At 40.8% G+C, this 15,737-nt stretch overlaps 1 protein-coding gene across 4 annotated transcripts in view; it reads right to left on the reverse strand.

Moving 5' to 3' along the window:
- Window positions 1-15,737, reverse strand: part of P4HA1 (prolyl 4-hydroxylase subunit alpha 1) — a 47,086-nt gene that overhangs the window by 1,373 nt on the left and 29,976 nt on the right. Inside the window, exons 7-12 of one of the 4 annotated variants that reach the window (XM_066600583.1) lie at window positions 12,821-13,005; window positions 12,526-12,702; window positions 10,488-10,558; window positions 5,844-5,943; window positions 1,695-1,748; window positions 1,002-1,067 (exon numbers count right to left, since the gene is read on the reverse strand). In XM_066600583.1, the coding sequence (XP_066456680.1) occupies window positions 1,002-1,067; window positions 1,695-1,748; window positions 5,844-5,943; window positions 10,488-10,558; window positions 12,526-12,702; window positions 12,821-13,005 (653 nt within the window). Of the gene's footprint in view, window positions 1-1,001; window positions 1,068-1,694; window positions 1,749-1,810; window positions 1,865-5,843; window positions 5,944-10,487; window positions 10,559-11,080; window positions 11,152-12,525; window positions 12,703-12,820; window positions 13,006-15,737 lie in introns of all 4 variants that reach the window. The other 3 variants (XM_066600584.1, XM_066600581.1, XM_066600582.1) reach the window with 3 other exon arrangements.

A 15,737-nucleotide genomic window follows, 5' to 3' on the forward strand; every position in this document is an offset into this window, starting at 1 on the left:
ACTAAGGGTGGTTTCACATATGCAATCAGGCTTCTGCTTTCCTACTGCATTCGGGGGTTAGGAAAAGGGAATTTTCGCGGTTGAACGGCTCAGTTTCTGGACAGAACCGAACAGCACTGGACGGACCCCATTGACTATGATGGGGTCCGTTTGCTTTCCATCCAGCAGCCTGGTTTTTGAGAGGAATTAAAAGCTCTGCATGCAGTTCTTTTTCTTTTTGCATTTAAAGCCGGATCCGTGATGTAATCTCCGGCCACAGGTTCCGATGCAGATGTGAAACCGGCCTAAATATGATAAAATACATGTGGAACGGGCAACCGTTCATCGGCCCATTCATGTGCTCACTGCTTGGCTACATATCTTTCCGCGCAAGTGAGGAGACGTCTACCCGATCAATGACAGCTGTATGGCGCAGATAATCTGCATACACTGAGGTAATGAGCGCTGACTGACATGCTCATTGTCGGTGAGTGGTTGTTAGCAAGGGCAGATTATCTGCCTGTGTAATGCTGCCTTCACACGGGCATATTTGCAAACGCAAATTTTGCACATCCAATACGCAGAGAATGGAGACCATTGATTTTAATGGGTTTGTTCACACATCCGTATTCTTCAGGCGCATTTTGGTTGCACAAGAAAGAAATACAGCATGCTCTAAGTTTCTACGTATTTGCGCAGCAAAGGCCCCCATAGAACTCAATGTCAGAATTAACTGTGGCATTTAAAGGGTTAACAACTATCAGCATTAGTGCTGATCGCAGGTGTTGCCAGTTGGTGTCGGCTGTAAGAAACAGCCAGCACCCACATTGTATGGAGCGTGATCAACCTAGATAACTGTACCTCCTGTTTCGTTAAGGGCTTAGTAAGGGTTCATTCACAGGTCACCCAAATGTGACACCTTAGAGGCACATAATGAATGCGGTAAAGGTGTGGCATGACTGGCACTTAACACTCCTTCCAAACAGATACATAACGGATAGCGTGAGACTCGTGCAACTTACATAAAATAACCAAGTGGCAATCCTGTTGCCTGTACCGAGCTCTTTAAAAGCATCCGGTTCGTCTTTCTGTGGAACACACAAGAATAGGTCAGCGCACCATCAGAACTTTAGAAGTGTTCTGAGTAACATGCATTGTTACATTCATTGCATTATTAGAAATCTGAAGAATGATGTAGCTTCCAGAAATGTGGTTTATACAGTAATTGGCTTCCAATGTCCAACAATAATCAGGTTACAGACATTCAGAAACATGCTCAGACAAACACTGCAGATTAATTACGGATTAGAATCACTGTACTACAGCCAAACATTCACAAAGGCAAAGATCTTCTAAAGTCTAATACAGATTGATGTTTTGTTCACAAACTATTTCCATGCTACAAAACCACCATGAGATCCATAAAGAGAAATATAGGACTATGAATTCATTGTTTCCAATTCACCAGGACGACCTTGTTGTTATATGTAGTACTGACTATCCATTCTTCTCTTGGTGGTTTTATACATCGTTCTACTAAGAAAGATCAAATGACCAATTTTAAGATTTACATTGAAATACAAGTATGGTGGCATCACTGAAAACAGCAGTCCCATCAGCTTCAGCTCAGGTAACGCTAATAAACATGCTATCGCAGTTACAGGTAAGAACCCACAGATGGAAGTGCTGCTTGCAGGATTCAGAAGGTTACTTGCCCGTGCAAAGTCAAAGTGGGGTTCATACTGTCCTCCCATGCCATAATTTGCCACCTGAAAGAGACAAAAGACAATACATGGGAATATTTATCTGTCCTCTAAAAAGTTAAACTTACCCTTCCAAAATCAAAGTGGGGCTCATATTGGCCTCCAACACCATAGTTGGCCACCTACGAGAAGAACACAGTGAGGAATGAGAGTGGATAGGCATTGGTGATGCTCCCCATGTGGAATCTATTTAACTTTAAGAAGGTCAAAGAGTAGTTTCTGATATGGAATTTAACAGGGAGGTCAACAACAAGCAGACATACAGTGGGGAAAAAAAGTATTTAGTCAGATACTAATTGTACAAATTCTCCCACTTAAAAAGATGAGAGAGGCCTGTAATTGACATCATAGGTAGACCTCAACTATGAGAGACAACATGAGAAAACACATCCAGAAAATCACATTGTCTGATTTTTAATGAATTTGCAAATTATGGTAGAAAATAAGTATTTGGTCACCTACAAACAAGCAAGATTTCTGGGTCTCAAAGACCTGTAACTTCTTCTATAAGAGGCTCCTCTGTCCTCCACTCATTACCTGTAGTAATGGCACCTGTTTGAACTTGTTATCAGTATAAAAGACACCTGTCCACAACCTCAAGCAGTCACACTCCAAACTCCACTATGGTGAAGACCAAAGAGCTGTTGACGGACACCAGAAACAAAATTGTAGCCCTGCACCAGACTGGGAAGACTGAATCTGCAATAGGCAAGCAGCTTGGTGTGAAAAAAAATCAACTGTGGGAGCAATAATTAGAAAATGGAAGAGATACAAGACCACTGATATCTCCCTCGATCTTGGGCTCCACGCAAGATCTCACCCCATGGGGTCAAAATGATCACAAGAATGGTGAGCAAAAATCCCACAACCACACGGGGGAACCTAGTGAATGACCTGCAGTGAGCTGGGACCAACGTAACAAAGGCTACCATCAGTAACACACTACGCCGCCAGGGACTCAGATCGTTCAGTGCCAACTGTGTCCCCCTGCTTAAGCCAGTATATGTCCTGGGCCGACTGAAGATTGCTAGAGAGCATTTGGATGATCCAGAAGAGTATTGGGAGAATATCATATGGTCAGATGAAACCAAAGTAGAACTGTTTGGCAGAAACACAACTCATCGTGTTTGGAGGAGAAAGAATGCTGAGTTACATCCAAAGAACACCATACCTACTGTGAAGCATGGGGGTGGCAACATCATGCTTTGGGGCTGTTTCTCTGCAAAAGGAACAGGACGACTGATCCGTATACATGAAAGAATGATTGGGGCAATATATCGTGAGATTTTGAGTGCAAATCTCCTTCCATCAGCAAGGGCACTGAAGATGAAACGTGGCTGGGTCTTTCAGCATGACAATGATCTCAAGCACACCGCCAGGGCAACGAAGGAGTGGCTTCGTAAGAAGCATTTCAAGGTCCTGGAGTGGCCTAGCCAGTCTCCAGATCTCAACCCTATAGAAAACCTTTGGAGGGAGTTGAACGTCCATGTTGCCCAGCGACACCCCCAAAACATCACTGCTCTTGAGGAGATCTGCATGGAGGAATGGGCCAACATACCAGCAACAGTGTGTGCCAACCTTGTGAGGACCTACAGAAAACGTTTGACCTCTGTCATATAAAGGATATATAACAAAGTATTGAGATGAACTTTTGTTATTGACCAAATACTTATTTTCCACCATAATTTGCAAATAAATTCTTTAAAAATCAGACAATGTGATTTTCTGGATGTTTTCTCATGTTGTCTCTCATAGTTGAGGACTACCTATAATGTCAATTACAGGCCTCTCTCATCTTTTTAAGTGGAAGAACTTGTACAATTGGTATCTGACTAAATACTTTTTTTCCCACCGTATGTGGGATGGTGAAAGAAGACAATGCGTTCTCCAGGACAAAACAGTAACAGCCTAACTATAGGGTAAGCAATCAATCTGACCTGAAGTGACCAATCCCTCTGACCTCTATTGAACAGAAAATGAAAGGGACCACAGTGCTGCCCATAGGGCTATGAATGGGGCTGATACAACGCAGCCAACCAGGTTGACAGCAGTGGTACTTCAAGAAGGGGCTCCTGTTTTTCTGCTGACAACAGGATTCCCAACTATTGGATCCCCAAAGATCACACACTGAAGAACTACACTAAGAACACTTGTAAAAGGGAACTAAGTTATGGTGCTGTTAGGGTAAACGATGGAGCCAGGTGAGGTATTTTTTTAATTCTCGCCCGTTGTGTTCCTCTCTGAAGTTCACGCACCACATTGAAAAGAGTCGGATGTTCATAGTGCCATGCATGCGCTCTCCCTTACAAGTCTATGTGTGGCCACTACTTCATTCATTTCAAATGGGACTGCCGGAAATACCTGAATGCTTGCCGCCTGGCTATCTCGAGCAATCTTGTAGAAAGTGAATGGAGAGACAGCACACTAGTCTCCTCCTTACTGCGGGGAATACAGTAAGCCCGCAGTGAGGACAATGGGGGACACGGGACCTCTGTTCCCACTATCGGTGGGGGTCTCAGCTATGAGAACTCCACCCCTGTGGATAGGGGATAACTTTTGATCTTGGAAGAGCCCCTTTACCAGCCTTACAACCAGCCCATATATTGCAATGAAACTTTTTTTTCTTCTGAAGATAATGAAATCTTCTGTGATTCATGATTAATATTTGCTGTACGACAAATTATCTTCCTTCCAAGGGAGTTGTTATTTCTCGGACTCTTTTGAAGATAAGTGGCCATTTAGAATATCTACTTTGTTCCTCATCTTATTGTAGGTTGTCAGAACATGCACTCACTCCATGTTTCATATTAAATGAATGGCAAGGAAAATAATCATGCACTAAGGCACAGGTAAGAAACTATGATGTTGTATGGATCTTATGTGTGCACCTGCAGTTATAAAAGTAGTTCAAGGACATGTTTGTGGGGTTTCTTGAACAGTAAACACATTGTGCAATAGAAGGACAAGTTGGGACAATGACTAATTGAACAGCTGCAGGAAATGTGCATGAGCCACAAGAGAATATTCAATTGTTGGATTAAACTTATGTTTAACCTTTATTCTTCTTTCAATAGCTCTTTATGTACTTTGTGCTTATTTTTCAATGATTATAAATCCCTTTAATCTTTCCTGCCCCACTAAGAACATGTACATTATAGAAGGTAAGCAGTTCAAGCTGAGCCACACTATTCCCAACAGGAGCCTGCTTTAAGGAGTTAACAGAGACATTATGAGCCCTCCACCATCCAATCGTGGAGGGCCGATGGGTTGCCATGGCTGGTATGAAGCATAAAAAGAGATCATACATTGCAGTAGAGAACTACTGCAGTGTATTATTGGAGCAATGATCACATATTCAAGTCAATTCAGATACATATAAAAAGGTAAAAAAATATATACAATTAAGGAAAAAAAAAAAGAAAGAAAAACAAAGAAAAAAAGAAACGCCTATTTGTGCACTTTTGGGGGGCTTTTAAAAAACTAAAAAAATACAATAAGTTGAAACATTTTTTTTTTATTCCACATGGCAAACGTTTTTTTTTTTGTTTTGTCTTATAAATAGAGCCAAAATGCTGTTTTTGTTCATTTTGCTTTCCCCCAAAAAAGCAAAAAAAACCAATCGCATGATGTACTGCAAAATGGTACCAATACGATCAGCAGCTCGTCACAAGGAAAAAAGCTAGCACACAACTCTAAACAATGGGGAAAAAAGCAATTATCTGTCTTGGAATACGGAAAAAACAAAAAAATATATATTTTTTTAGTTTTGGTAGTCATAATTGTACCAACCTGCAGAATTTTTTTACAATTCTTTTTACCACATGGTGGACATGGAACAATTAAGAATTAATGTGTTCTTTCATCCTCCCCCAAAAAAAACAACAATTTTAGTTATATAATACATTATGTGTACCTTAAAATGGTACCAATAAAATGTGTGTCTCACTCTGCAACAAACAAACCATCAAATGGCCAAACAATCAGATGGTGAAATAAAAAAAAAAAAATTTTTTAAAAAGTTATGGTTTTTGGAGAGTTGAGATGCAAATTAAAGTTCCAAATAGTGCTGCATCCTTAAAGGGTTAAACATTATCAACATACCTGTAGCTCCTCTGCAGTGGACACATCTAGCCCTGTTAATTCTTGTATTCTTGCATTAATTCGGGCAATGACGGGGTGCTCATAGGCAGACAGCCAAGCACTGGTGTAAAAGAAAGGACAGGGGCATAGATTTATTATAGTTGGATACAAGTTTCACAGCTCTTTTAAAGTATAGCCTCATTTAGCATGCACAGCGCTAGTCCTTTAGTGCCATTTAGAGGGGTCAACATTGCTACTCTGCATACATATGAACTTGAATGTGGCTGAATCTTTCTCATCTCACCATTCCTATACAAAACCATTACCACACTTCAACTCAACAACACACGGCTGAACTACGGGATTCCGGATGGCTATTGTGTATCGCTTCGTTAATGCCCTATTCACGGGACAATCTCCCACTAATGCTCAATCAGCTAGCAATAATTAGGATATATTCCAAAATGCCTAAAGGTGTAGATGTGAGGCGATAGAAGGGTTACAACGTACCACAATGAAGTCCTTTACGTAATGGTTTGTTTATGCCAAGATTTCAAAAAGGAGTAATAATACTCACGTCACTGCCATACAAGCAATATGCAGGCAATTTGAAGGGATATTCCAGCAACCTATAAGATTTTAAAATGTGGCAATACATCTCTGCTTGCAGTCACCCAGTAGGAACCTTCATTATTTACTTTCAGTGAGTACTACGGGGAACAGTATTGGAGGGGTTACTAGTGAGATACCACAGGGATAAGTATTGGGCCCCATTTTTTAAGATTTATCAGCAGCCTCGTAGAAGACGATACAAAACGTAGATGATACAAAACTACATAAAGTAACACAAGACAGGACAAGATACGGTTCTGGATTTGGATAAGTTGTGGACTTGGGTAGAAAAGTGGCAAATGAGATTTAACACTGATAAATGTAAGGTTCTGTACATGGGCAGAGGAAATACATGTCACCATTACACACTAAATGGGAACCACTGGGGAACGCTGACATAGAAAAGGACTAGTTAACTGAACATTGTTCTTCCTCTTTACAAGTCACTAATCAGACTACATATGTACAGTTTTGAGCACCAGTACTTAAGGAAGACATATGAGAGCTTGTTCGGGGTCAGGGGCGGGCAATAAATGGAATGGATGCACTACAATAACCAAAGAGGTTATCAAAATTGGGATTCTTTAGTTTAGAAACAAAACAACGGCAGAGGGGCGACCTAATAACCATGTATAAATATATCAGGGGACAATACAAAGATCTCTCCAATCATCTATTTATACCAGGACTGTAACAAGGGGGCGCCCTCTATGTTTAGCAGGATGGACATAAAAGCAACCTTACATACTAATATTTTTTATACAGAGAAACAAGAGTGATGTAATTAATATTGTTCATATAAGATTTAGGGTTATACTAAGCAGAACTTTATACAGCTTGCTTTACTGGAAAATTTTCTACTCAAGGTGTTCTTTTGAATCTGCCGACATGAAATAATAGCAAAGCTTTACTTAAACTGTTCCATTTACTGTAAAGAAAAAAAGGTGCCAGAAGGGGCCAAGTTGAAAATATCCTTTTCCAAAGTTATAAAAAGTACAGTAACCCTTTTGAAAGACAAAATTCCTAGAGTGCCAGCAAACAGTTACGTCTTTTCTGCCCTGGGTCATTAAGAAAGAGCTTGGTGGATATTGGCTATAAGCCATAGTGAATTGCCACGTACTATTTACAGGGCACACCAAGTCACAAACAAGGGTGTATTTGTCGTTTACGGCAGACTTGGCAGTGGTCAGGAGCAGTAAGAAAAAGGAAAAAAACTAAGTAAATGAAGCTGCTGGAAGAAACTACATTCACATGAACATCACTTTGTTCTATACAGTGTTCATTCCTATAAACTCAGAGGATTGCCTGCATGATATATGCTTTCACATCATATCGGGGCAGTAACAGGCTGTGGGAGCTGGAGAATTTCATGCAAGAGGATGCAAATCGGATAAAGAGGGGCCGCACTTCATATACAGTATATATTTATTATTTCTTTTTTTTTAATCTAGAAACGAAATTGAATCAAGGTTGAATGAAACAATCTTACGAGGCTCCCGTGAAGACAATTTTTTTTTCAGACTGTAACAAATGATGCTCTGCAATCCCCATATTCATTGGTAGCACATACTAATATATGTTGATAGCATCTTCAGTCCAGCAACATGGATGTATTAATGCATGTTTTTCTTTGATGCCCTAGCAATAAATCAGCATGGTCACCTCTAAAATGTTAAGGGGGCATTCCAAACCCAAACCATTTATCACCAAGCAGCTTGTGGAAGAACTGGTCTTCAACTACACTATAAGGGCTGTCTAACACGAGCGTATGCTCATAGAGTGTAATAGGCTTAACCAATATTTCACAGGCGGCCATGTTGCCACTCAAACAAATTACGAAAATTACGTTCTCAATAAAAATAAAAAAAAAATTTGCTGCATGTTCTATCTTGGTACGTATTATGCGCACATACATGCCAAATAGTACATGGTGATGGGCAGCATGCAGCCAGTACGCAATGTCATTGCATACTGGCTGTGTGCTGCGCACGTTAGCACGGCTTAAAGTGTACCTTCAGGCAAAAATAAAAACTTCAGTGCTCTTAGATCCTCATTTAAAAACTCTAGTGAAGCCCATTAAGCCTTATTCACATGGGCTATAAAATTGTGTGACTTTGTAGCACTACAAAATCGTGTGACTTTGTAGCGCTACAAATACGCATGTATGTGAAGCCCATGGTTTCCAATGGGTTCTTTCACATGAGATGTTTTGTAGCCTCAAAGAACCGATTGGAAACCCTGGGCTTCACATACATGCATTTTGTAGCGCTACAAAGTCATGCAATTTTGTAGCCAATTAAGGCCTTCTTCACACGGGCAACACGGCATCGCCGCAAGAAAATTGCGTCTTCTCGCGGCAATACCGCGACTTTGTAGCATCACATGCGAGGATTTTCGTGGGGGATGTGGGGCTTGAAATATAAGCCCTAGCCCGAAAAATATCACCTCTCTCATGCTGCCTGAGGCGCCGCCACAGCTTCTCCCCAGGCCCCGGCACTGTTTCTCTTCTTCATCTTTGGCCAGGGATTGAACAATGCCAGCCTCCTGGAAGAGCTGGTTGTGATTGGCTAAGCGCCAGCCAATCACAGCCAGCGCTTCCAGGAGACGGGGATTTTTCAATCCCCGGCCAGAAGATGAAGAGGAGAAACAATGTCGGGACTCGGGTAAAAGCTGCAGCGGCATCGGAGAGTGCTTCTAAGGTCATGTATGTGTTTTCTTTTATTTTTTTCTGCAGCTATGACTTAGATTTGGCTTTGACAGTAGGATTTCTTACGGTCAAATTTGCATCGCACCGTACGAAAATCGCGTTTTCATGTGATGCAATGCTACACAACAGAGAGGAAGACTCCATAGGGAAACATGGGCTACAAAACCTCACGAGTCACGGGCGTATAGCCAGACCTGCGAGGCTTTTGTGTTGGGTTGTTGCATGCTACAAAACATTGCATTTGTGAAGGAACCCATAGAAAAGCATGGGCTTCACATACATGCAATTTGTAGCATTGTAGCAACGCGAGAAAATCGCTCAACTTTGTTGCCCGTGTGAAGGAGGCCGAAAGCTCAGCTGTTTGTGCTGTAAACCTCTCCTCAATTGACTGATAGGAAGTTATCATTGTCTCCCATGCTACAGGCACAATGAAGCAAGCTTGGTTACAGACACAGGCCTGCGCTTCCCAGTCCTTGCTCATGTTAGTACACCAGGTTGACTGTGCCAAGGCTGCTGTAATCACAGGAATTTATTAACTAGCACGTTCCCTCTAAAAGATATACAAGCAGATTGTAATTGCCTGTCAGGTTAAGACAGTCATATTATTTTAGCTTTCTCAACTCTTTTCATGTATCAGACATTAGCTAGGAGGAAATAAAGGGCTACAGTAATTCAAATTTACTCCTTCTCTACCCAATATAAAAATGGCCTGTTCAGCCTGTAAGTAAATTAAAAACTAGAGGTGCATATCTGAAGAGCTCTTTAAAACGGTTTTCCAGGCAAAAACTATTGAAGAACTATCCTCAGCACCTATCTGCCTCTCGGGATCCTGGGCAGTCAGCTGATCATGCAGCGGGTTTGAGGTCATTATCAGGATTGGGAGCAGCAGTGCCATAGCTGGCTTCACTCCAATTGAAATCAATGAGAGCTGAAGCCTCCTATTACACTTCCACGTCCGACCATAGTGTCTGAGATGGAAAAGTAGGAAGTATATTAACTGGTTTGAACTCCCATTGATTTCAATAGAAGTGAAGCTCGCTATGGCAGTATTGCTCCCGATGATGATGTTAGGCCCACTGCACTGACAGCAGGTCGGGAGATCAGCTGATCGTTGGGGATTCTGAGCAGCGAGTCCAATGTGATTAGGTATTGAGAACCTATCCTGAGCAGAGGTCAATGATTTTCTGGTCAAAACTTGTTTAAGCAGATCACTGGAGGTATGCTTTAAAGTTGACCAATTCCTGAATTTGAGAAGAAAAATCCATTTGGCAACTATGACAAATGGATTTGGCTAACTGTTCTCCCCCACGGAGTCAGATCCACATATTCACAGGGCTTTCCCTTACCTCTTAGAAACTCTGTATTGTGCAGTGGTCAACTGTCCTGTCACAGGGTCATGCACTGTAGCCCGTCTCAGCTACAAAAAGAGAAAGGACTATGGTTTAATTTGGGAGCAGGCATGATTGTGTGCCGTGCCAGAGGTTCTGATTGGTTTGGGTGAATTCAGTTTCGACTAAGCAGCCATTCTTCTACATACAGTAATAGAAAAAAAAAACAAAAACAAGTCAACAGTCTACAATTTGAGGTCCTTTCGCTTTTTATCAGAGACATTGAAAATGATCACTTAATGGTGCAGAGTTTGTGCCCAATCCCTTTAGTTTTTAAGGTTAGAAATATAATAATGTTACATAGGATTTGTTGAGGGCAATATAATTTAGACCATATGATGAACAACTTTGTAATTACCAATATAGTAGCAAGAAACTATGGTCTTCAACTTCAGCAACCATACTATAACCAACTAAAAAGGATGGACTACTCTGCATCAATAGTGACACAAAACTGATCTATCTGGAAACCAATCCGGATACCTCAGTTCCTTTTCACTAACCCAAGAAATTACTTACACATAGGATTATGGAACATTTTATAAGCTTACCTTTTACTAATTCTGTAGTGAGCAGTCTCCAGCACTCCTGTGATAGGATTGGAAATGGTGGCTCGCCTCAACTGTGAAGCCAACCAATCACAAGAGTTGTAATAATAACCAAAAAAACTAAAATTCACCCAACCAATCAGAAAATTTATATTGTAAGTGCAGGCGAGAAACAGTAAACGTCCCTTATTTTATATCTCAGATAATACGTTTTGCAAAACATTTATTTTGCTAATGATCTAAGCAAATCAAATACCCTTTTGTATCGTTTCATTTGGAGTATTCGCAATACCGATAAACAGAGACATGTATAACCATTGACTCAGTTGAAGCAGAAAAGAAGAGTTATTGACTCAAAGGTCTTATGTTAGGAACAAGATGTATAGGAGACCAATGCTAGATCTTTAAGTGGTCTGGTCACCTCAAGGCCTCTCCAGATGGGTCACTGGAAAAGTTGGTTTATAATGATCATCTTGAACCCTGAAAGGTTTATGCGATCAGCAAATTACTCAAAAATGTTACATCTTAGGAGATATAAAATCATGATCAAAGCTCCCCTTTAATTTAGTAAGATAGGCTTCTGTAATAGCCATTATAACTCATGACTTTATGTAAATTATCATCACTGGAAAGTGACAGGGTATGTTCGCATAATGGTATAATGGTGTGGGATAAAGACTCACTATTACTATACACTGCAGTTCCCAGTACACTGAAGTCAACTGGAGATGAATGGCCACAAAACTAGATCATGGGAGAGGGACTGGTAAAATAACGCAGTGGTAGAACACCAACTTCAGTGTGTGAACATACCATTATTATGCTTCTTCCTTATACCACAACTAATATGCAGTACCCTGTATCATAACCCATTAATCACCTATACAACTCGTAAATACAGAGGCATCCCATAAATGGAAAAGGCCTTTAGTGCTTACATAATTTAAGGAGATAGAAATGTTCAAAGTCAGCAGAAAGCAATTTTACAAACAGGTGAATTTCTGAACTATGGACTGTATTACAGCTTCCACTGTCCTCTAATAGCAAATTTATCTATTGGTGGAACTACTAGCCTGCCAACTTAGAGGGTTTGTCTGTAACTTTCACTATCAATGACTTATCCTCAGGGGATCGGGGGTAGTGGAAAATTACATGGAAGCTGGGCCTAGCGATTGGTTGATTTGTGGTGATCCTGAATGCAGAGCCCTCTCAGATTAACTATTGATGAACTATATTGTGGATAGGTCATCAGTAGTGCAAGTCCCAGAAACCCCCTTTAATATATATTAAAGTACTTTGAGAAGAAAAGCAAATTACAAAGCATATTCTGTCTACTGCTAGTGGATGTCTCATGTTAAAAAAAGACCAAAAGATCCAGTAAATTTAAAAAATTATGCCCTGAAATAAAAAGGGGTCTACAGAAAGAAGCAATGCACTGAACTACCTACCCTGGGTTTTGCAAGTTCCTTGACTTTTTCAATCTCGACATCAGAAATGATATCATGGAATCTCACAATGCGGGGTTTGTCCCATTCATCCTCTTGCTTTGTAGGAGACAGGATGAAGACAGGACTCCTATTTCCATCGTAGTAGCGACAGAACATCTTCCTCTGTCTACGAGGAGTCTAAGGGTCAGGAAAAAAAAAAAAAAAAGGAGGATTACGCAATACATTTCATACAAAAAGGAGGTGTAGACGTATATACTATGAGAGCTATACAACATACAGTATGTACAGCACTTACCATCCTAATCCCCTCTCCACGGCATAGCTTCTCATATTTGTGTCTTTCTGGTAAATGACCCTTGGGACGACCCTTTGTTTTTGTTGCTGCAGCCTCCGAATCAGAGGAGCTAGATTTATTTTCCTCTTTTGCAATGATATATTCAAAATATTTCAGATTACCATTTCCTCTTTGATGTTCAGGATCTACAATGAAAAGAGATGGACCAGTTAGTTAAGGAGTTGCAAATCTGTAGTTCAAAAGTTTTGAGTTGACCTCTTTTTCGGAAAATTCTTTAAAGTTTTTAGAAAATCTGGCATGCAAAATGTCCACCGGTTTTAGGTCATCTTTACATCGCCCAAGCGTTTCACAAATGTTAGATGTATTATTTATTGGAAACCGTTGCCGACTACACTTTCCAATTAAATGGCATGCTGCAAAATATCTAAAATGGATAACAAATGGCTGCTATGCACATTTGTATAGGATATAATCAGAACATAGTCTCACTCACACAGGGTTTTCACCCAGCCTTTCTTGACCGCTAAATGCCAAGTCTGCCTTCCGTAGCATAGAACCTCCTCCACTTCAATACTGCTGAATAGTCTTCACTGCGTCACTAGACAGATGTACTGCTCAGCGGTCTGCAGGATAACAACCCCTACAGAACGTGTGTTAGTGGCCACATTAATTATCACTTAACACCTGAAAAGAAACTTAAGCTAGAAGACAACTCACAGATCTGGGAGGTATAGGGCAGTTTTAGATGAGCCGATTTATCATTTGATTGAGTGAGTGATGTCATCACTAGATCATTCGCTCTTGGGCAGCCCGTTTATACAAGCAGCTATATCGCTGGCTCGTTCAAAAGGAGTTATCCTTCAGTCTTTTGACTTAACGACTAAGCAATTGCTATTTAAACTCAATAAGAAGTGTGAAAATCTCAAATAAAAAATTACAGTTAAAAAAGCAAAAAAACGAGAGAAAAAAAACAAAAAACAAAACCTGAACAATAAGTGATTGAGCCAGCAATGGTTTTTATGTCTGCCTAAAATAAACGACAAGTGAAAAGCGAACGATTCTTGTTCATAGTTGGCTGCGCTTAGACTGAAAAATTATTGTTCACGTTTGCTCGTTTGAACAATACATCGGTTCAACTAAAAGCACCCATACAGTACACTGTGGATTCTGGTTTTGAGGGCGGGGTTGCCATTATTCAGATTAGAAGCAATTCTGATAATTGAATGCACTAGTTTTACTTGGACATAATGCAGCAAGTAACTCTCTGACTAATGAAATGTTACATTTTAATGACACTGGTAACCACAAGTTTAACACCTCAGTGACGAAGCCCTAGGGCTCCTGTCCACGAGCGATCTTGCATTGCGTTACTCACGGCAATAATGCGGCCGCGAGTAACGCAGTGCACGCAGCCCCCTGTCCACTAGCGGAGAATCATTGTGATTCTCCGCTCGTAGGATTCAAATTGCAGCATGCTGCGATTTACCGCGATTCTCCGCGGTGAGCCTGTCAGATAGGCTCACCACAGAGAACTGACAGTTTTCTCCCCCGCTCCTGGGCGGCAGAATATCGCTAGCGATATTTCGCCTCGCCCGTGGTCAGGGGGCCTTATTGACCAACTAATTTTTCAAGTTTTTTTTCCCCCCATCATCCTAACTCTAGAGCCGTAACTTTTTAATTTTTCCATTGAAATAGCCATATGACGGCTTTGCGGGAAAAGTTTTATTTTTTAAATGCAATAATTTTGGGGTACATATAATGTATTGTATAACTCTTATTCATTTTTCTTAGGTGGATTGGGGGGGGGGGGGAATTGTCATTTGTTTTTTGGTTTTTCTTTTTAATGGCATTAAAAGTGCAAAATAAATAACGTGATAACATTATTCTCTGCGATTTGTTGATCCATGCAACATTTTGATCACTTTCTATTCTGTTGTTTTGTAAGGCGTTATATGGCGAAAATAGCTACTTTTGCCTGTTATTTGTATTTTTTTTTCATGACGTGCACTGTGCAGGTTTAATATGTAGTAACTTTTTTCCTCTGGGTCATTATAAATGCAGCAATACCATGTGTGATTTTTTTGCAAGGTAAATGGGGAAAGGTTGGGTTTCATCATTTTTTGACATTTTTTCTTCTCACTGGGGGACTGGATTATCAGCATATTTTATAATTCTTCTAATTCACTACTATACTTCAGTATAGCAGTGTATAAGAAAGCCTATGAAGCTCAGCCAGAGGCTACACCTTATAGGCCACCAGAGTTGGCAGGCCCGGAGGCTATATTCAAGCCTCCAAGTGCCATAACAATCCATGTGATCGCAGGGGTACAATGGGTGAGAAAGGGAACCCCCTCCCTCTGTCAGTTTTTTAAATGCCATGGTCACACTTTTCGCAGTCTGTTAGGGATTAAACAGCAGGGATCGAAGGTTTCTTCAGGGTGTGTATTGTTGAAGAGAAAAGAAAAGATGCATATATTCACGCCAAGTTTGAATTGAATATATTTGCACAGGGGCGTAACTGTAGAAGGTGCAGGGGATGCGGTTGCACCCGGGCCCAGGAGCCTTAGGGGGCCTATAAGGCCTCTCTTCTCGATATAGGGAGCCCAGTACTATGAATAAAGCATTATAGTTGGGGGCCCTGTTACAGGTTTTGCATTGAGGCCCAGAAGCTTCAAGTTATGCCTCTGTGCAGCATGGTTTAGGTATGGGTACGGGTACAGATACAGATACAGATAGAGGGGGGGGGCCCAGCTCACCTTTTGCATCAGGGCCTATGAGCCTTTAGTTACGCCCCTGTATTTGCACTCAACTTTCAGCAGAGCAACACACATTACGGTGTAATAAAAATTTCACAATGACTATGGCCAAGTTGTAATTGATTGTGACAGCTCATATTCCCGCAGTACACCAGCAATGT

The sequence above is a fragment of the Eleutherodactylus coqui genome, chromosome 4 (genome assembly GCF_035609145.1).
Source record: "Eleutherodactylus coqui strain aEleCoq1 chromosome 4, aEleCoq1.hap1, whole genome shotgun sequence".
Taxonomy (NCBI): Eukaryota; Metazoa; Chordata; class Amphibia; order Anura; family Eleutherodactylidae; genus Eleutherodactylus; species Eleutherodactylus coqui.